General features: G+C 39.2%; 3 protein-coding genes and 1 long non-coding RNA gene across 14 annotated transcripts in view; 2 read left to right on the top strand and 2 right to left on the bottom strand.

Annotated features, from left to right (window-relative positions):
• LOC135585304 (uncharacterized) overlaps nucleotides 1-1,238 on the top strand; it is a 28,224-nt gene extending 26,986 nt beyond the window's left edge. For all 10 annotated transcript variants that reach the window (XM_065115874.1, XM_065115883.1, XM_065115878.1 and 7 more), the window contains 2 exons: nucleotides 271-336; nucleotides 962-1,238. In XM_065115874.1, the coding sequence (XP_064971946.1) occupies nucleotides 271-336; nucleotides 962-1,030 (135 nt within the window). In that variant the 3' untranslated portion in view covers nucleotides 1,031-1,238. The remainder of the gene's footprint in view (nucleotides 1-270; nucleotides 337-961) is intronic.
• A 2,830-nt stretch (nucleotides 1,239-4,068) lies between these two features.
• Nucleotides 4,069-5,938, top strand: LOC135616564 (growth-regulating factor 1-like). 2 transcript variants are annotated; one of them, XM_065115885.1, is made up of 4 exons: nucleotides 4,069-4,649; nucleotides 4,738-5,125; nucleotides 5,184-5,587; nucleotides 5,711-5,938. In XM_065115885.1, exons 1-4 carry the CDS (start codon nucleotides 4,370-4,372, stop codon nucleotides 5,719-5,721), a joined length of 1,083 nt encoding a protein of 360 aa, XP_064971957.1. In that variant the 5' UTR covers nucleotides 4,069-4,369; the 3' UTR covers nucleotides 5,722-5,938. The 2 variants fall into 2 exon arrangements, with proteins under 2 accessions (XP_064971957.1, XP_064971956.1); XM_065115884.1 differs by having other exon boundaries at nucleotides 5,184-5,937.
• Nucleotide 5,939: 1 nt separating this feature from the next.
• Nucleotides 5,940-13,324, bottom strand: LOC108953320 (uncharacterized). The gene is made up of 3 exons (XR_010488389.1): nucleotides 12,539-13,324; nucleotides 7,302-11,839; nucleotides 5,940-6,069 (listed from the first exon to the last, which is right to left on the bottom strand). It is a non-coding gene; the product is annotated as an uncharacterized LOC108953320 (long non-coding RNA).
• Nucleotides 13,325-16,941: 3,617 nt separating this feature from the next.
• On the bottom strand, nucleotides 16,942-20,885 carry LOC135616565 (probable GTP diphosphokinase RSH2, chloroplastic). The gene is made up of 6 exons (XM_065115886.1): nucleotides 19,871-20,885; nucleotides 19,558-19,743; nucleotides 18,294-18,754; nucleotides 17,993-18,151; nucleotides 17,567-17,921; nucleotides 16,942-17,489 (listed from the first exon to the last, which is right to left on the bottom strand). The coding sequence occupies exons 1-6, from the start codon at nucleotides 20,606-20,608 to the stop codon at nucleotides 17,211-17,213; spliced, it is 2,178 nt and encodes a 725-aa protein (XP_064971958.1). The 5' UTR covers nucleotides 20,609-20,885; the 3' UTR covers nucleotides 16,942-17,210.
• Between the last annotated feature and the right edge of the window lie 366 nt (nucleotides 20,886-21,251).

Below are 21,251 nucleotides of genomic sequence, written 5' to 3' on the forward strand. Positions count from 1 at the left end.
CAGAAGAATGTCAAATCTTTTGTTGATCCTAACACCGATCATTGCAGGCCCCTGCCTTGCCTCTTGGCCATATTTCCAAACCAAATCCATTGCAAATAAGATAAGAAGTAGATTTCTAGTTGCAGGCTGAAAAATTAAGGGCAACTCGGAACCTTTTACTACTTATTTTGTTGTTTTAAATTAGTTAAAGGTTCTTCATGTTGTACTCAAATTGTTGTTTCATTAGTGGCACAAGTCCTAACCTACTTTTGTTTTGTGCTAAATATCTAGGTTTCGGTGCTGCTGAAAGACAGTTATATTGATTCTTTTCCATATAGGGACAGGTCTTTTATGAAGGTACACATTGGACATCTTATTCCTTTGCACTGGAGAGTGTTTGGTTTTGCTAATATAATAAGTTCCTTTGTGGTTAATTTAAAAATATTATTTTGCATTCCATGGCTTCTAATCCATCATCATCAATCATTGATCATTTGCATTAAAATTGGTTCCTTTGCACATTTGCACGAGAGAAATTGTTTCATCTAGTCAAGTTTGTCTTTAAATTTCCAACTGTTAATTTTACATGGTTTTGTTGATATACTCAGTTTGCTTGATGTGTTTGAATCTGATCATCACGGACATGCATAAGAATTTAGGATATAATGTATTAAGCTAGACCAAATCAATACCTTATTATGTATTTGAATCTGATCATTACGTACATGCTTAAAATTTAGGAAATAATGTATGAAGCTAGACATTTAACTCCATCATGGAGTATTGAATTGGTTATTTGCTTAAATGTGTTCCTGTTATAATTTTTGTTGGTATTTGAATCTGATCATTACGGACATGCTTAAGAATTTAGGATAAAATGTATAAAGCTAGACTCTTTTAACTCCATCATGGTGTATTGAATTGGTCAAATTGTGTTTGATCATTGTATTTGTTTTTTTTTTCCTTCGACTTGTTGGATCAGCTTTTTGTGGATACCCAACTCTTCTCTGTACATACGGACTTTGTTCTCTCCTTTTACCAGAAGGATTAGAGATTTTGTTGGCTGAAGTGAAGAAGGAAATATGGCGAAAGAATTCATGTAATTTTCCCGTTTCACATATGTAATCTTGTTCCCAAGAAGGTCATTATCAAAATTTATTTATCTTACTCTTTCTGTTGTAAAGTAACTGTTGATTTTGGGCATAAAATGCTGTTTCTATTTTTAAAAGTACTTTGCAGTATAACACTAGTTTAGTTGATCTGATTGAGATAGATACACTCAGGAATTTTTATTAGATAGCGACATCATTCAGATTGTTGTTGCTTTAGATAGGAAGATGGATGTGTGTGGATGTAAATGTGGAAGACCTCATGATATATGATATTTGTGATATTATTTTAATCGATGTTAAGATAAAATTCTAAATTCGAGTTATGGAGACAAATTGTAGTAATTAAAGGTTTTAAGTTTTATATATTGAGTTCAACAAAGATTGATTATATAAAATGTAATCGAGTGATATTAACTAACAAAAAAGATGAAGTCATAGAGTAAAAGATGGACAAACAACTAGTGTTGTGTAAACAAAGTTCAAAGTAATTTTTTTTTCCATCTATTATTCGAGGTGAAATGAAAAATTAACGAAGATATTAGTCTCGAGAGTAAAAGATTATGTGATTGAAGGGTTAATTGTTTTATGTTATCCTTGTCGTCAATTTTGTAATCGAGCATGGCGATTATTATTGTATAGATGTTCGAAAACATGTAAAAGAATTAGCGAAGTATAAACGAGAGAACAAACATGGATGTTTAAAATTTTTATTTGAGAACAATTAAGTGTAGCTTTTATAAATGATAAAATAATTAAAATGTTATTTAAGATGATATAAATAAAATAAGTCGATTAATATTAAGACTCTGTTGTAAGAAAAAGTACCATATAAATGGGTTAACTTTGTTCTTGGGGAGCACGTTTTACTTGTTGATAGAGGGAAGAACAAATAATGTTGTAGGCGATTTGATTGCCTTTCACTTACTAGGAGAGTTATTGAAACTGGTATATCTAAAACTCTTATAATATTATTATTCATTCTTAATAGGTTCGGTATTCGTTCGAATCGATTTATTAAGTTAAGCATCAGATGAGCTTTGTCGAACGCCCCCTCCCCTCGATGTAGTAGAATCTATGCACCGTAATTGGAGAACAAGCGAGAAATCAAACGACACAGTATCTTATGTGCAGTCGGTCTCCTCTCATCCAAAGCATCCGAGAGGAATTCATGCTGGAGACTCTGATCTATCATTATATATTATTATGACCTTCATCCGGGAGGAATTCTCTCATCTAGAGAATGAATGGTTCACTAAGTTGGCCTCTGAGTTGATTGAAGGCGGGGGGAGAATGATTGATGGAGAGGGGGAGAATAAATCTAAATGCTCAATAAATCTAAATGCTGCAAAACCATCAGAAGGCGGGGGGAGAATGATTGAAGGGATGATTCTATTTACAAGGGCTGACTGACCCTTGCGATACCACTGTTAAACCATTCGATTACCTAATAATTTATTTGAATTAACAAAGTGAGATAATATCTCATAGGCTAAAGATGATTCAGCTCCTCGATTGGGCCACATACAAGTAATTGTTATGGCATGGTAGGTATCATATCTCATCTGATCTGATGCAGCCATTGATATGACGTGCTTGTGGTTGTGCGGCATGAGAACCCACAAAGATGACTGATCCTTCGAGGGAGAGGAACCAACCTTGATACAGTACAGTCAAATCGGTCTAAAACTTTATTTTTCAACGCTAATATGGTGGAATGGGTCCAAGCATTAATCTTCGACACCGATACAATCGAATCAACCCAAAACAACACTATTTTTTATGCCAAAACGATTGAATCGATCCAAAACACTATTTTTAATATGAACATAATCAAATTGATTCAAAGCGTTATCTTAGACACAAGCGTAGCTGAATAAACCTAAAACGTAATCTTCGATACTAGTGTGATCCCGAAATACTATTTTTGATGTCAATATAACATAATCGGTCCAAAATAGCACAATCGAGTTGACCCAAAATGGCATTCTAACAATCAAGACATAGTTGAATCAAACAATAATTATTTTTTTATTTAAACAGGGTCAATGGCTCAAAAGAGCTCCATTGTATCTCAATCCTATTTTGTATGTTAAAGCATAATGGGGGACAAATATAACCATAGCCTCGTGATTCTTAAATTCAATGAATTAAATTAATGACCGAATGATACATGTAGCCACCCTCGATATCTAACTACATCTTTGAGTCTCACTTTTGTTCAGCATAGTGTAAAAAGCCCTATCATCTCATAATAAGAAATATTCGATTGAATCCTTTAGATATATTTACTAACTTAAGCATCGAAAGATTTTGTTGGATATGTTCTCAATATAATTTTTTTTATAAATTTATAATTCTCAACATAAATCTCAAAAAATGATTGACGATCTAAATCATCCACCACAAAAGACAATCGAACAAGGGACGTAATTTTCTTGGAAGAGGAGGAAGAGGTTCTATTAATTTTCCGTTCGAAACGCGAAGAAACGTACGAGGTATACATGAAATAGATGAAGGGATCGATCATATGATACCCCATCACAAATAACGAACTAATTTGGTTAATTAATTCACCGATCAAAGTCGACCACAGTCATTATCGAGTAGAGGAAAAGGCTGTGGATTTAACCCGATATTTAAACTCATCCCTGCACCATAGCCACGCCAATCCACGCCAATGACTTCTCTCTCATGCCGATCATGGTGGGCTACCAACACGATCGAATCCATCTCTCTTCTATCTTATCCGTCTTTCATCTGTCTTCTTGTCTCTTCTCTATTTTGCCTGGGCATGACAATGACAAGAAGATAACCGAAAACCACAGCAGTAGGCAACGGGAGTGATCTTTTTAAGGCTTGTTTTCCCAAACTCCCCTTGTTCTCTCTCAGTCATCCTCGCACTGTTGCATTTGATCCTCCACGTTTCAATCTCACTACAGCCAATTTGTTTGTGAATTTTTGACGAAGCTGGTAGAGACAGCAGCTAAAGAGGGTGCAGAGGACAGCAGCTTGCTCCAGTGATAGAGACACAGAAGAGCTCTGCTCTCTGGCCACACCTACACCTGCAGCAGTCTTACTAGTAAGAAAGGGAAGAGACCTCTGTCCCCAGGTTGCGTGCCAGCATCTCACATGCATCCTTCTGACAACATCACCATCGACAATTGGCAGTGACACACACACACAGGTCTCTGACACCACCTGCATCCAACTTATGGCGCTCTGCGCCCAGATGACATGCATGGGAATGCAATGCAGCTCATGTCTCCTCCGCATGCTTCATGCATCCGCCGTTGCAACCCCAATATGAAAGACTCGGCCTGCGGGAACCATCTCTTGAAGCTTCTGTTAGGTTTCCTGTGATCATGAGTGGCATGAGCAGTAGTTACCCCTTCACTCCATCTCAATGGCAGGAGCTGGAGCAGCAGAGACTCTTCTACAGATACATGGTCTCGGGCATCCCCAACCCTTGGGATCTCAGCCTTCGGATCAGGAGGAGCTTCTTGTTGGAACCCACCACCATGATCTCACCAACAGTAGCCTACCCTCCCCACCTTCACTGTGAGCTTCTTATGCTTCGCTTTCCTTTTTGGTTTTCAGGCTTATATTCATGTAGAAAATGGAAGGGATCTGTGTGTGTCTGTGGCAGTGTGTTGGGGCAGAGTTCGACTGGGCGTTGGCAGGGAAGGAGAGGATACAGAACCAGGGAGGTGCAGAAGAACAGATGGGAAGAAGTGGAGGTGCTCTAAGGAGGCCTTCCCAGGCTCCAAGTACTGTGAGAAGCACATGCACAGAGGCAAGAACCGCTCAAGAAAGCCAGTCGAGATGTCTTTGGCCGACAACCTCTCCACCACTGCCCAGCCGCCTTCCTCCTTCTCCTCCACCACCACCAAATCCTCCACCTCCAATACCCCCTGTCATCACCATCCTTATCATCTCCCTGTCCCGGCACCAGAAGTTTCCAGTTTCCAGACGTGTCCCTCTTCAAAATCTCAGCATAACACACCAACCTACAACTCAGCTGACAATGCCTACAGGTTTGCACTCGCTCCTCTCTCTCTTCACTCAGTATGTCTCTAACAACTGCAACGACAGGTACCAGCACGGAATGAAGAGCGTTGATGAACACTTCTCAGAAGCTGCAGGAGGTGAAAGGAAGAATTCTTCGCGATTTAGGCCGCTGGGAATGAATTCTTTGGTTGGAAAAGGACACATGGCCTTCGTTCCTCAGCAAAGCACTTCCTCCCACTCCAGAATAGATCTTCCAAGGGAAGAAAAACCACAACATTGCTTCGTTTTGGGTACTGACCTCAAGCTGGAGAAACCTGCAACAGTGGAGGCCAAACAGAAGCCCCTTCTCCATTTCTTGGATGAGCGGCCTACGACGAGCAACACCTTGTGCTTGGATTCCAAGGCAGATCATTCCAAGACCCAGCTTTCCATCTCCATCCCAGTGGCCTATCATGACTTCCCGGCCTTCAAATCTGGATTCAACAGAGGTGCACGCACTTGCCACTGCTAAAACTGTTCTTCTATCCGTCGTATCATTGTTCTTCGAGTCATTTGCCTCTCTTACCATCATCATCATCATCATCACTCTTTTTAAATTCACTGTGTTGCAGAATGGACCTGATAGCCCCTCGTCCTGCAAGTTGGGTATCTCAAGAGCTCATCAAAGCACCATGTTTCTTGTGTTCTGATCACTGTTTCGTGTTTGATCCATAAATATTAATTACTACGGCGTCTTTGGTTTGTCTACGATGTATCCTTAGAACAGCTTCTTCAACTATATGAAGAACCAAAGAGGCAGCCGACTGAGAACGCTATAGAACTTCATCTGTCACTTTCAAGCTTGCATAAACTGTGATCACTATGAACTCCGGTTGGAACTAATTCGCAGGTACTCATTTTGGAGTCAATAAACCCTGCTGTCCATCCATATTTCTGAATAGGCTACCAACATGGGATGGGATCTATTTTGCTGGAGAAAGAAGCCAAATCTGTGAGTTGCTTATGGGTCAAAATGAAGTCAGCATACATCTAACAAAAAATAGACAAAGATAAACTATGCTTACTGCACTATTATATAGTACATTCGACAAATATTCCAATCCAAATGAAGTTATTTGAATAAGGCATAACATGCTCTAGTAAAAATCACTAAAGAGTATAATCCACAGGATCATGTAGAATTTGCACAATTTATTTTTTTTTCCACAAGCAGCTTTACGAGTAATTCTTGGTGAGCAAGATCTATTACACCATGCCAAGACTAAGAACTTAGGCTGATAAAATACACATCAGTCAGTAATAATTGGAAAAGTAGGAGATGACTAGTTTGCTGATGTGACATGCAAAAGTTCATTGTATATGGTGTTGTCTTGCTCAATATGGCATCCAGAGTGGAATATTTTTGAGAACTTTATACTGGACAACTACCATAAAAGTTACAACACTACAGATGTTTCTGGTTTCAGCATTTAAATTCTAGACAGTGTAGACTGACTGATCCCAGCTTTGTCACCAGTGTCTAGACCTTTATGTACTACACCTATAGCAGCTGCAATCACTTGACAGCAGAATACAATGATATTGCTATTTCAAGGCAATAACACAGTGATACCCATTGTTTAGACTAATTGTTACTATTACCAAGTAATAACACAGTGATATTGCTATTTCAAGGTAACAACAGATACAAAGATTGTTAAACCATGTGATTCCACAATCTTAATATGACAGATCAATCCTGTGGTCTAAATGCTAGTAAATCATAAAAGATACAAAGAATCAATGAATCATAATGAAACAAAATCTTAAAAATTAACATTGATCACCATAACATATAATTTTGGCCAATGTAAGTCTGGAGAAGGGCATATTCATAGTCTTTCTTTCATATCCAACAATTGCTTTGTCTTGTAACCAAAAGCTTAAAAGGAAAATGAGATCTAAAGCCTCAAAGAATCCCTTCTCCCACTCCTTTCATCCCAGATATTGAATTGGCAGACCTGAGTAGGTATTAACTTAAGCATCTATTCATACATATCTAAAGCTGTCAATGATCACTGTTGGTTTGTAAGTAGTTTTCATAGTATATGTTATTATTTTCTTGGGTTTAAGCTCAGTTGTGCAAATGATCCTACATATTACTTCGGCAGTTCCACCTCAAATAAATAAAGACAAGCTGGAACTGATCAAAACAGAGAGTACCAGGGGAAAATGTAACCCAGAGATGGATACACCTAATGTTCTTCACTAGCAGCTAAAACTGCACCCAGTGGCCACTCAGCAACATTTGGATGCTTCCAATGTCCAGCTCAGGCTTGGTCCCTTTTACCATTACAGCGGTCCCAACAAGAACACAGATTTGTAAAGACTGCTGCTATAGCTCTGACATGATTCTTACTGCACTTGGACTGCAATTTGGACCACAGTTCATATGCGTGTCCTGATTACTGATGGCATATCCAAGCCATTGGAACCCTTCATGGAGATGTGTATCTGTGTGACTCACCACATATGAACTTGGTTGTTCAATTTCCTTATCATCACTGGAAATTCAAGCTAATGGAGTAAAGCAATAGTATCTCCAACAGTTAGCTCCAAGACCTCTTAAACCACACCTAATGGCTTAAAATGCATCTTATACACAATAATTAGCAATAAGACAGTAAAGCAAAAAAGATGGAACAAATGAAAAGATCTAAACAATCATGAATCTGCCAAGTGAATCATAAACACAGATCTTCATTACTGCACAGTATTGAGCATGGTTCACCAAAATTGCTTGGTAGCATCCAGCACTCAGCTTCTAAATAGACTTCCTGAAGTGCCCTTTTAATTTTTATTTATCAGCCTCTTTAACTCAAAGGATAATCTCTATATTCAGTCTACCTTAAGCATGTAAAATTAGGAAACCTTTAGAAGTTGCCATATCTATAGTGATATCATGACACTTTAGTCACTTCAAAAGACCAAGAAATCCCCATGGAGACACCCATCTATTTGCTGAACCAAGTGCTCAAATATTTGTTGTCCAACATCATGCTCCAAGAAGCACAGTACTTAGTTGCCTTAAGAAGTATTTATTCCAAATGTAATCATGTTATAAAGCACTAACCACCTTGATATCAATTGTCAATTCATACAAAAATGTTTTGAAGACTCCTGATACTTTTGCAGCTACGAAAGTTTTAACAGGAAAGAAATACAGGGAAAGAGAGTGATGCTGCATTGATGGAGCACATTTTACATATGTCCATATGAGTACAGTGTAAACAAATATGCTAGAGGTGACAGATATAAAATTATCCGGATCAGATCTGGCTGTTCTCAAGCTACAAATTAAAAGATAGCAACAGCTCTAGCGGATAAAAACAAAATCACTACCAAGAGAGGTAAACCAGCAGCTTTGCTATTACAGCAAAGGAAGAAGAAAATAAAAGAGAGAAAGAGAGACAGAAGCAGCAGGAAAACAAAGATTAGAAACACAAATAATTTCGAAAGATAACATATATCTTATTTCGAAGACATACCTAACAAATAGAACCTTGTACCAACTTCCAAATCACACTAGAATTCAAACTTCTAAACAAGCAAAATATCAATTCGTCATGTAGCTTCCTATCACTACTAGCCAACTTCATTTTCAAATTAAAATTCTGACAAATGCCTTATTGTTCAACAAACAATCATAACTGAAAAATATAACTGCCCTGATCATAGGATGGAGCCTAAACTGAGTTTGAACTAACAGGAAAATGACTTGCCAATGAAGGCTCTTACCGGACCCAACATTACTTATTTGACCTTCCAAAGGAATTACCAAAAATAAAACAGAAAATCATGCGATGCACTGTTGGAAAAACTAAAAGTAATAAAAGCATTAAACTAATTATAAAAATACTGTTCTTAAAAGGCAAGAATCAGGATCCTCATCTTCAACTTGGAGCCCTCTGCAAGTGCAAATTTATGTTTATCCTCAGGCTTCACCTCCGAGTCACAAAATTTAAAACAGGACAAAAATATAGATCATGAAGGAAAGTTGGAAGTTGCTGATTTTTGAGATTTCAAACCAGCTGTGTTCTTATATCAAGTATATAGCACCCAAGCTTCTTGTAATAGCTTTCCATAGCACCACCTAATAACAGATGAAAAAGAATTTCTCTGCAGAGGACAAGTCAAAGGGAACATCTAGAATGGGATGGGCTAAGTATCAAAACATACTATGCACGCTTCAGATCAAGGAAAGGAATAAAATCAGAACAATTAATCAATTTATGCCTCTGAAAAATAATCACCAGCCTTGTCCCCAATTCAAATAATTAGCAAAGGAGTATGACTCAAGGTTTGTAATTTCGTATCGACCAACGTATCGAGCTTTGCTCGGTACGGTACGGTACGAGCATACGGAGTGGTATGCTAGGGTGTACTGCTACACACACACATATATAATATAATAAATATAAAACACACACACACATATATATATAATATAATAAATATAGAAAAAGGAGGCGTACGTTGCCTCAACAACATCGCCTCCTTTTCTTCTCCTCATCATGTCAGACAAGGAGAAGAACACGGTCTTCTCCTCATTTGTGGCGTTCGGCGAAGACGTCGAAGGTCGCAGACATCTTCGACGAAGACACACACACACATATAATATAATAAATATAAAACACACACACATATATATAATATAATAATAATAAAAAAAAAGGAGGCGTATGTTGCCTCAACGACATCGCCTCCTTTTCTTCTCCTTATCGTGTTAGACGAGGAGAAGAGTGCGGTCTTCTCCTCATTTGCGGTGTTTGGCGAAGACGTTGAAGGCCGCAGACATCTTCGGCCTTCGGCGAAGAAGAAGCCGAGCCGTCGCCTCTCCGTTACCTCCTGGATCAGGATCGTCAAGGGAGGGCGACGTCAGATCGGAAAGCATCGAGGTTCTCCCGATTCTCCCTCTTCTTCGAGCGCCTTCTCCCTCTTCTCCCTTAATGCTTTTTCTTCTCTCGTCGCAGCCAGGTTGATACCGCCCAGTACGGGCAGTATCATTCGAAGGTATGACTACAAAAGTACACTTTTGAACTAGTTTGGCCATGATATCATAGTCACCTTTGGTGGGAGATGCTATGATTTTGATCTATAAGTATAGTCTCAATGCAATCTCAAATGGACTGACCTCTAGACATATCAATATATCTAATGTTACCAGGATCGCCCAAGGCACAATGATCAAAATAAGACTTATTGATCCAAATATCATATTAAAATCAATATCTAAAAGGATCTCTGGATTTTTTACAAATCAAATAAATCAAACCATGTATCAGCTTTTTTTATCTTATTGACCATACAATCCAAGAGGTTTACTTAAGTGAGGCACGTACAACTATAAACCGACCTTTAGTTTGTCACGTGTTAAAAAAAGAAACGTCCTCTACAATCATAAAATTCAACTTAAAAGGAACCCACTGAAAAACAAATTGCTAGGCATCCCTTCTTTTTCACTTTTCAATTGAAAAACTCATTTATATACCATAACATCAACTTTAATCCTTCACTTTCCACTCCCAAAGCTTCCTCTAAGATAAAAAGTAGGGTTTGGACATCCTAAGAGGACACCAAAGATAATTTTTTCCGAGTCGATTACCCAAAGAGCTTCAGCAATAAGAGAGGTGGACACATACATTGTTAAAAGCATCAAAGGAGAGGTTTAGAATCTTCGAAAATAATGTTAGAATCATTACAATTTCTTGTGCCAATGCCATTCCTCAATCCTTAGATATGAGATATATAGACAATATAGGCACAAAACAATTTTGTAAAGGCTGAGAATAACTGGCTACAAATATTTTTGTCGGACAACTTGTACATAAATCATCTCAACTAGTCTCATGATGCAAGTTTGAAGTTTTAGTAGGGATTTGGGAAATATTCAAGACATTTGAACTCCGAGATTCCTAACCAACCTGAGTTCAAAAATGTTGAGCCTAGGGATTAATTATCTCAGCAATCATCATTATTGGAATTTTTCTTAGCAACATTAGCTTACAAGAAAGCTTTGAAGAGACACTGGATTATCACATGGTACTTCAGTTTATGGGTAAGGCTTACAACCTACAAAAATTCCAAATAGGGATTCTTGAGGAATTTGTACAAGCATATTATTTAATTTTTCAAAAGCTATCTGATATTCCATTCCGGTACCTGGTCGAGTGAAATTTTTTTTTTTCAAGGGTCTTGATGCAGTCAAAGTAATGTTCCACCCTAAAAATCCACATGGTATAAGATGTTGCCACTTGGTAATACTTCTTGAATAAAGTTAAAGGCATGTGCTTACCTCCTCTTCAAGAAAATTTCCCTGCTTTACAGTTGTTTAAGAATCCCCTTTCATGAGTTTCAGATAAGTTAAGACTAATTCAAAATAGAAAAATCGAGCCGGATAAGTCTTATCACAATTTTAATTAAGTTTATCCAATTAACTTGTCAAATGTTGACAAAACTTGATCAAATTCTATACAAACTACAATAAGCATTCACAAAGATATCAACCTGCAATTGGTGCATATTGGCTGCTGATCCTTGGTCACAAGCCCATCGAAGCCCCAATTTTTGCCTTGAGTCGCCCAGCAATTATATTCGACTGCCCAGAACCTATGCTTGGTCAGCCTCGTCAACCCCTTTCCCTTTCCCGGAAAGGCAGTTCTTCTTCCTTGCATGTTGGAGTCAAAGGCCCTGTTTGCTTGCTGGACATTTGCATAATAATAAACTTTTAAGTAGCCAATCATAGACAAACATCACCACCGGCGAGTGATTTTTGTGCCCTATAAATGCAGGTCTGGACAAGCTGCTGTTTTACATTACATTTAAATTCTGTGAATCATTTCATATTAAATACTAAGTTCACCAAGAAATTGCAAATTATATCTGTACGTAAGTCTTCTTAGCAGTAGAGTCTCATATTTTATATAGGACACCAAGTCTGATAAGAATTTCACATTTAATGTTAAGTTCACCTAGTATATCTGCATATTATCATGTAATGGCTATTAACAGTATCACAATATTGATAATACTGGATCTCAATCTTATATTCTTGCAGTGTTTGCAAGACTATGATCAGAATAACTATCATAATGAATGTCAAATAAATAAACTTCAAACTCACAACTCTTATACAACTACTGGAATGGTAAAAGAAAGTGCTGAACTGAAACACGAAAAAAGAATGAAAAATAATTCTACTCCAATTAATACAAGAGACTGAGTTTATAAAAAGACAGGAATAATTACCACAATATGCGGATTAATGGAATTAGAAGAAGATGTTATCAACAAAGGGAAGAAAGAAAGAAAGTTCACACGCTGGTTTTTGTACAGCCAACATTACAGGGGAAAAAATAACTATAGCAACAAAAAGCAGGGAAATCGTAAATCGAATTTACCCTATTTGTACAGGATGAGGTTTGATCGGATCCATCCACGGATCATGGAATGCTCAGTCATCTTCGAGTAAGCAACATCCGCATTCTGCCTTGTACCCACTTAACAATCCAGATTTCGTCCATTGCACATTAAACGGGAAGAGCTTCGATTTAACCTTTTTCATTTGGGGAGGGAAAAGATCATCATTTTGAAGAGGTAGGCGAATCAAGGATGAGGGTTGGAGGAAGAGACCGCCGTTCCTCGATCATCGCGCTCCACTTTCTTCAACTGCCATCTTTTGAGAACGAGGACACCCCCCAGCGCCACCTGCAACCCGGCGGCGACGCCAGCAAACGCCAGCCCGATCTTTTCCCCATAATTAAGCTTCGGCTTCCCAGTGCTCGCCGGCACCGGATTTCTGCCTTGGTGGTGTCCGTGCTTCATCAGATCAGGCGGCGCGCGCAGGGAGGGAATCCCCGGGGGCCGGCGCGGCACGCCGTCGAGGTCCCGGTCCAACTGCTTAGGCAGCGTACGGTGCGAGGCAGGTGCCGGCGACGGAGAGGGGGACGGAGAAGTGAAGGACACGGCCACGGAGGCGACTTGGGAGAGGAGGAGGAACGCAAGGAGCAGGGCCATGGCCAGAGATCGAAGCTCCATAGGAAGTTTCCGGCCAGCGTCAAGATTTGTGGTCATCGGTGGCGGTCGCCGCCGGTCAAAGGTGAATAGTAGCTCCCCGATCTGTCTTTCTGTGTCGCTCACATGAAGAGGGATGGGAGCAATCGGAGAGACTAAAGAGAATTGGAGATGTGACTGGGAAGTATTGTTAGATTCCGTGGCTAAGTATATTATATATAGAATTAAATTTTAATTATGGTTATCATTTAATTTTTTTAATTATGATAAAAAAAATTAATAAATAATTTTGATAGGAGAAACTTTTTTAATTAATTATTTTATACCTTTTTACACTAGTATATAAATAAATAAAAAAATATAATATAATATAATACGATGTGACGTGATATTATTGAGAGATTACATTTTTTTTATCTCGACAAAATTTTATTAAAAATTTATAATTATTAAAAAATTAAAAAGAGGAAATTTTTTTTTGATTTTTTTAATAGATTGATATCATTATGATTTTCAAATTGGATGATGGTGCATTTGTAGATCAGATAAATATTTTCTAAATATCATAAAAGGTAATTTGATACATCCTTGATTTCAACTTTTAACATTAAGGTTTTCTATATAATAGGAGCATAATTATTATTTTTATGCGGAGTTATATTTTGAATTAAATATCTTAAATTTATTTATTAGCATAATTCACTTGCGAAAAAATGTTATTCAATTTTGATTTACAATACTTAAACGATCTATCTATATTATCAATCTACTTTTTTATCTAGTCCATTTTATCACCTGCTTGCAAACGATGTGAGATTCTCGTGTTTGATTATAGTTTGTTATCGACAATAATATTGTATTGTTAGCTCAATCACGAGCAACAATTACGTATAGGTGCTATTGTACAGGGTGAAAGCATGGTAAGGTGCAACAACCGATAACGATTGCATGCATTGTTACTTATGTGCAATAACCTTGTAGTAGTCGGCCTACCTTGGTCAAAAACAATTGCAATAGTGACGCTACTTGAAATGACCACAGCGTCGCCTTTGACTAGCAACTATAGTAATGCTTATATGATAGTCTTTGTTGGATGTCGAAGGCCACGGTTCCTAACGGTTGGGTAGCAGACAAGAACAGTCGTGATCGAGTGGACGTGTGGGCATACTTATATAGTGGGATGACTGTCGGGGACACTTAATCGACACCGCATGGTTGCGGAGGCATTCTGCCCATGAGAAACTCGTGTGTGGTGAGAACAGTCACACATGAGTACGGCGACATGGCACGACATGACAACCAATGAGGACACTGATTAATTACGTAAGAAAGCGATGACTTTATTGTTGAATCTCGGATTTTGATGATGAAATCAATTGATGTGTTTGTTATCTAATGTGTGTTTGAGTGACACATGACTAGCTTCAATCAGAAAAGGTAAATCGATTAAAGTAGGAGGAATCAAACATTGGGCCGGAGCAAACATGTCAAAAGATTGGACGTCGGGCCGGAGGATCGGTCGACGTGTTGGCAGAAGGCTTCAGTCCCTAAATTCGGGCATCGTGCCAAGAAGTTTGGACATTACACTAAGGAGATCATATGTTGCGAGAAGACAATATGCTAATTGGGCAATACGCCAAAGAAGAGAACTATGTGCCGAAGGATCAGACGAAACGCCGGAAGAACCAATTGCTAGTCATATGTGTCATGCAAGCCAATCACGTGAGTGATATCACGTGTGACTTGACATGCAGTCTTTTTGCTTATTATATTTTGGCATTTATCACTTTATATATATATATATATATATGGTGATGTCTTTGGATCTGTGCAATGACAATCGAATCATGATGAGACCATGATAATGAGATCGATTCACCTTTATACACAGATCCTAAATAATCCCAATCATAGATTACTCGAGAGAAACATTGATATAACCGGATAGAGTGGTGTGTTGTATACCTGTCCATATGATAGATGCAGCTAGTCTCATAGTTGCTCGTGTGGGAACACTAGGGATACAATACAAGTGCTCATTGAGGAATGAGTTCACTGATTGATCCGCTTACGGAATGCTGAATGGTTGATGATGCCTTATTGTCAAACATCGATTCTGTAGTCCCAGTGGTGTATCTGGTCCTCATACTTGAAATACCAAGGATGTCCTATATGAGTGATCCACTTTTTGATACCAGACTTATAGGTTTGGATGTCCCAGATCTAGCACAACTAGTCATCGGGAGTGGTAGTCAACCTTACGAGGGCTATTGAGTGTCGATAAAGGATCATCCACTCTCGGTGTCATAAAAGGAATGTCTCATATGTTCTTGCTCAAACAAATCCATTACTAAGGTCATTCGGATTGAGAAAGAATGAGTTCTCTGGGAGAATCTGATTAGAGCGAGACTCGAGTAAAAACCATATGGGTCTGATAGCACGGTATACGATCTCTGGGATATTAGATAGATGAAAGAGTATAGGTACATAGTAACTGAGGATAGATAGGTCTAATGGATTGAATTCTCCTGTATCATCTAGGAACTGCGGCGTAGTGGTCTAGTACGTCCGTAGTCAATGAGTCGAGTGAATTATTATGAAGATAATAATTCATTGAGCCAGAAGGAGTTTTGATAGGTATGACTCACGGCAAGCTTGATATTGGGCCTAGAGGGTCACATGCATATGGTAGGTATTGCGATGAGTATAGGTTCAGATATGAGAGATCAACCAAAGCCCCTATCTTATTGGATATTCAATAAGCCTCTGAATTATTGGATCCCATGGATGAGATCCAATAAGAGCTCATAAGAGATTCTTGGATAGAGATCCACTAATCTAAGAGGCTTAGATAGTTAGATGAAGATCCAATACCCAATAGGGGATGATCCATTAGGGTTAAGTTGACAATGGATCTCTATAAATAGGAGGGCTTCAATAGTTTATATGCTAGAGCTTTTGCTTCCTCTCCTATCCTCCTCTCCCTCTAGGCCTAAAGTTTTAAGAAACTTCATCGCAATATTTTTCAGCAAAATAATTTATATAATGAATGAACGAAATAACTTGTATTGTATAATGCATTACAATACTAAAACTTGATGTACTATTTTCACCCTAAAATCTGCAAATCCTCCTTTTAAATCTTTGAAAGTCCTCTCTCTCTCTCTCTCTCTCTCTCTCTCTCTCTCTAATTTATTTGTCTAATCTCTCTTACTATACCTTCTTTCCTCTTAAGTAAAAAAAGGAAGTTTAATAGTCACCCACAAAATGTATCAAATCAAGATGGAAGACACGCAAAGCAAAAACAACCACCTTTAAAGATAGATAAGGGTAAACAATTCGGAATGGCCTGTTATGTGACTACTTCACAGACAATTTGGATACGATATGTTGACGATCAAATGCCCATTAAAGATGTTCTTTGACAATGAAGCAGCTGTCAAATATTCTATTAGTATGCCTTTGAACACACGGAAACGATGCGTCCACTTGTCAAAGACGAGACACCAAACCACATACCCTGCGACTGTGTCAATCCAAGAACAGATACACTGTACTCCAGCATGTAAAATCAACGGGAACATTTCTCGTCCAGCTCAGCTGATTGTAGTGAAGCACAAATCAACATCTCATTCACTACCGAATCGATCATTGACACACAGACCACAAAATTGATTCCAGCCACCAAAAATTCCAATGAAGTCGTCATGATACAAACACCACAAGTTTGCAGAGGACCACTTGCTAAAGCAAACCAACAAGTCAAAACACCACATGTATGAAAAGGATGTGAAGGAAGATACTATAATGCAATTGCTTGAGTGATGCCAAAGGTTCGCAACAACAACACCCACAACGCATTACATGTTGAGCACAAGCGACTAATCGCTTCCCTTGCAAGTAAGCGTCTCCACACGCAATCCCCATTGACCCACATGTCCACAACCCCAATGGCCTTAAGCTTTGTATTCAATTAGTTCATATTTACAACAAATAAATCAAATCATACAACAGGTTGCAGTAATAACGAATCCTTAAGCTTCAGGATGATCTTTTTCCTTAGCCATGCCGGCTAGAGAGTGTCAGTCCTCGTTCATACATCCGCTGTATTTCTTCCCTATACTCCGTCAGTGACTTGCCGGGGAGGGCCGGCATCAGCTCCACCACATCCCCCATCTTGAGCTTTTGACTCGGGTCGCTCACCGGCTCATGGTTCAGTCTCGGCCTTAAATCTAACTTTACAGGGAATCTGAAAGGGGATACACTTGAGCTACCTTCTTTGACACTTTCCATCAAGTCGAAAACGGTGGACTCCGCGGGGAACTCCTGCACTGACATCTGGAATCAAGCATAAACACCGGGTTAGTTATCAACAAGCTGTTGGTTTGGGAGATGGAACCAAAAGAGAAACTCACCTTATCGTTTTCCAGCATTATGACATAAATGGGTCCATCATGGCCACACTGCTGAGTGTAGGAATAAGGGCAGTCATTGGCATGAGAAGGAAACGGGCATGGTGGCCTGATCAAGTTTGTGTCCCCAGACGTTCTGCACTGTTCATTATTCATTGTCTCGCAATGCCAAGTCAAGACCCATCTCGCCCATTCCACCATTTGAAGTACAAATGAGGAGTGCCTACTGTTTCCTTCTTTATACCTCCAATGGGCAGCAAAACCATATTCGGCCTGCAAATGCATTTCTTTTGTTCGAATTTGGACCTCCAGAGGAAGCATCCCTTCACTCAGTACAACAGTGTGCATTGACTGATACCTGGAAGTAACGCATAGCATCAAGTTAAGATACCAAGATTACTAACTAGTTTATTATCATCAGTAACTCACCCATTAAATTTGGGATGAGTAATGTAGTCCTTAAATCTTCCAATAACTTCGGGCCATACTCGATGAACAATGTCCAGGGCTCTGTAACAATCTTCCTCCTTCTCAACTATTAAACGTAAACCATGGATGTCGTGGATTTGATCCATGTTTAACTTCTTCCTGGAAATATGCAATACTAAGTTAGATTTGATCCATGTTTAAATATAGAGGTGGCATAAAACTATTGGTACATCAACAAAATTTTTGTAGATACCTAAATCTACTTGTAAAAGAATGATAAGTAGAGATTTGAATGGCATACTTTAGCATTTTGGAGTAAATGCTGTACAAGCTTTTATGCCTCCCAGACAGGAAATGATAGGAAACACCTTCATCTGTCAGAGCTTTTCCTAATTTCTGTATGGCAGAAGCAACCAGTGCTTCATCAAAGGAATTTAGAAGCTGCAAAGACAAATCTTTGTGCTGTTCTGGATAAAGATGTTTGAAGCACAAGTTCTCTAACTGTTCCTTCCAAGTTGAGATTCCTAATCTACTAGCTAGGGGAGAAAAGATCTCCAGGGTCTCCTTTGCAAATCTCTGTTGTTTGACCATGGGTAATGCCTCCAAAGTCATCATGTTATGAAGTCTGTCTGCTAGCTTTACAAGCACTGCCCTAGCATCTGCCATTGCGAGAAACATCGTGTGCAAACGATCTGCCTCAACAGTTCTGCTAGCGGTGTTACTATCACGAGCAAGCTTGCTCAAGTGGCTTAATTTAGAGACCTGCAAGAATAGAAGAGGTCACTTGTTATCTAGCCTTCTGTTGCAACTTGTACAAGCCATCTCATGATTCACTTTGTCATCAACAAGCTAACATATTTTGATGAAAAAATTATTGATGCAGTGTTCTATGAATATACAAACATGACCGCAGCATATCATTTTGTTTCCCCCAATTTATCACTTTACATCTATATGCATGGATAATCAGTATATGGTATTAATTTCACCTCTCTTTTAATACTTGAGCCATCCTTTTCATCTACAACAACAGTATGTATATGAACAATTTTGACTCTCTGATTGGAGTTGAATTTTTTTCAATATCTCACCACATTCATATAGAATGCAATACAAGGTCATACAAGCTTCAACCAAACTTATATTTGCAATAACAAAAAATATGAGAGCTAGGTTAATTGCAATGCTTATGTTGGATTAATAAACTTTACTGACTAACTATCAAATAACTAGACTAATAATCAAGATTCCGTTGAAAATTCTTATTCCAAACATATCAACACTGCATCATAGAGTTAAGCAGGAAGGAATGCAAGGCCAGCAGATTGACATAGCAAAGTTTTTTATATAAACTTCTACTAGCATTTGACTAATGAAGATATTGAATGACAGATTAAACAAAGATATCACCATCACAAATAAGTATATGTATAAGAACAATTCAACCTGACTTGTATAATGATGCTTTGACACATAAAAGAATACGCCTACAACTAAAAATAGCTTCATAAGCAAACAAATATTATAGATGGTAAGCGTCATCTAAATGTAGAAGAAGAACATACCCCTTCAACTAGATCAGCAACTCCAGCTCCAAACATATGAAAAATATGATCATAATCAAAGAAAGAATCATCTAATGTATCGTGTAGGAGCCCTGCAGCAACTACAGTAGCATTGGCTCCGACCTTCGCCAACAATACTGCCGTCTCGACACAGTGCTGAAGATATGGATCTCCACTTGCCCTCATCTATCATAAAGAACAAGAAGATTCAGATCAACCGAAAACTTATTTCAAATTTATACTCAGAAAACTCACATATCAGGATTATTGTTGTGACAATTCAATTCACTGAAGCTAGAAAATTTATAGTCACCTGCCCCCTGTGAGCCTTTTCGGCTTCATGAAAAGCCTTGACAACGATGTCCTCATAAAAAATTTTGTGCCTTGACTGAGCCCCGACGAGCAATTCTTTGGAGTGCGGCTGACAGGCAGGCGCCATGTCGATCAAACGCTCATCCAAACCAAAAGGAAACACTTCGTCACAGAATGTGCTGCCGCTCGGCATAGGTAAGCTCGCGGGATTATAATCCAGGCATGGATTGAGCGCGTTCCGAATGAACCCCTTAAAGAGCCGATCTTTTCCCGTCCTCCAATCACCTCCCCTCCACTCCCGTGAAGTTCTCACCGAAGGCGGGCTTTTGGAAGAGCCGCTCCCGCTGCACGACACCGGGCCCTGGAACACCGAGACGGGGCTGTGTTCTCGGCACTTGAAGGGCGATGACGAATAGGAATACGAGCTTCCGAGCTCGTCCGACCTATCATGCCGGAAAGATCCAATCTCGTCACCGCCAGCGAAGCACGAAGATGAGACGTGGCGCGTGGCAGCGGCAGCGGCGGGGGACGAGAAGATGAGGGACAGGCCACCGACGATCGTCTTCTGGGAGACAGCGGAGGAGGAGGAAGAGGGAGCGGAGGCGGAGGAGGCGGAGGCCCGGGGGTTGAGGTCGAAATCGGTGGAGCCATGGGAGACGGCGATCTGGCAGGAGTGGTGGGCGGTCGAGCAGACGCCGGTGGGAGGGCTCGCGTAGAGGGCGATCGTCGGCACGGACATGGAGCCTTTGGATAAAAAAAGCTACCTGTTTTCCAAAACCCTTCCTTTCCGCCTTTCTATGCCTCGAATTGGAGATCGGGAAGCCAAATTCCGGCGAGAATTGGGCGGAGAAATAAGGGTTTCGGTGGGGAAGGAGGCAGCGGGGTTGGGATCGGGAGATGGGCGAAATGGGAGACCTAAATATAGAGAGATCAAAGATACCCTGGTTTGCAGGCGGAGGGACGCAGAAAGGAGGAAAGAAATAAGCGAGGAGTCAAAAGAGGCGGGGATGATTCGTCGATTTCTTGTGCCTGAGAAGAAGAATCTGTCACGCGCGGGTATCCGTGATAAGCACAGTTCAACGCCACTGGTCATCGAACGGTAAAATGACCGAATTACCCTTCAAATGCAATAATAAGGTTGCGTCATTACCTCTTCTTCGCCTTAATTAGGAATTAGTACAGCACGAATATATATATATATATTTTTTTTTTAAAAAAAATATTAATTAGTTTAACCGGTAAACACGTTAACAGATCATTTAAGGTGGTTCGCTCATTTATCATAACTAAATAAATAGATATATCTGTTAAGAGTGTTTTAGCCAATTTTCCTCTTTTTGGATGGGTCAACGGTGGGATCTATTCGACTGTTTTCTTAATAT

Source organism: Musa acuminata, chromosome BXJ2-7 (genome assembly GCF_036884655.1).
Source record: "Musa acuminata AAA Group cultivar baxijiao chromosome BXJ2-7, Cavendish_Baxijiao_AAA, whole genome shotgun sequence".
NCBI lineage: Eukaryota > Viridiplantae > Streptophyta > Magnoliopsida > Zingiberales > Musaceae > Musa > Musa acuminata.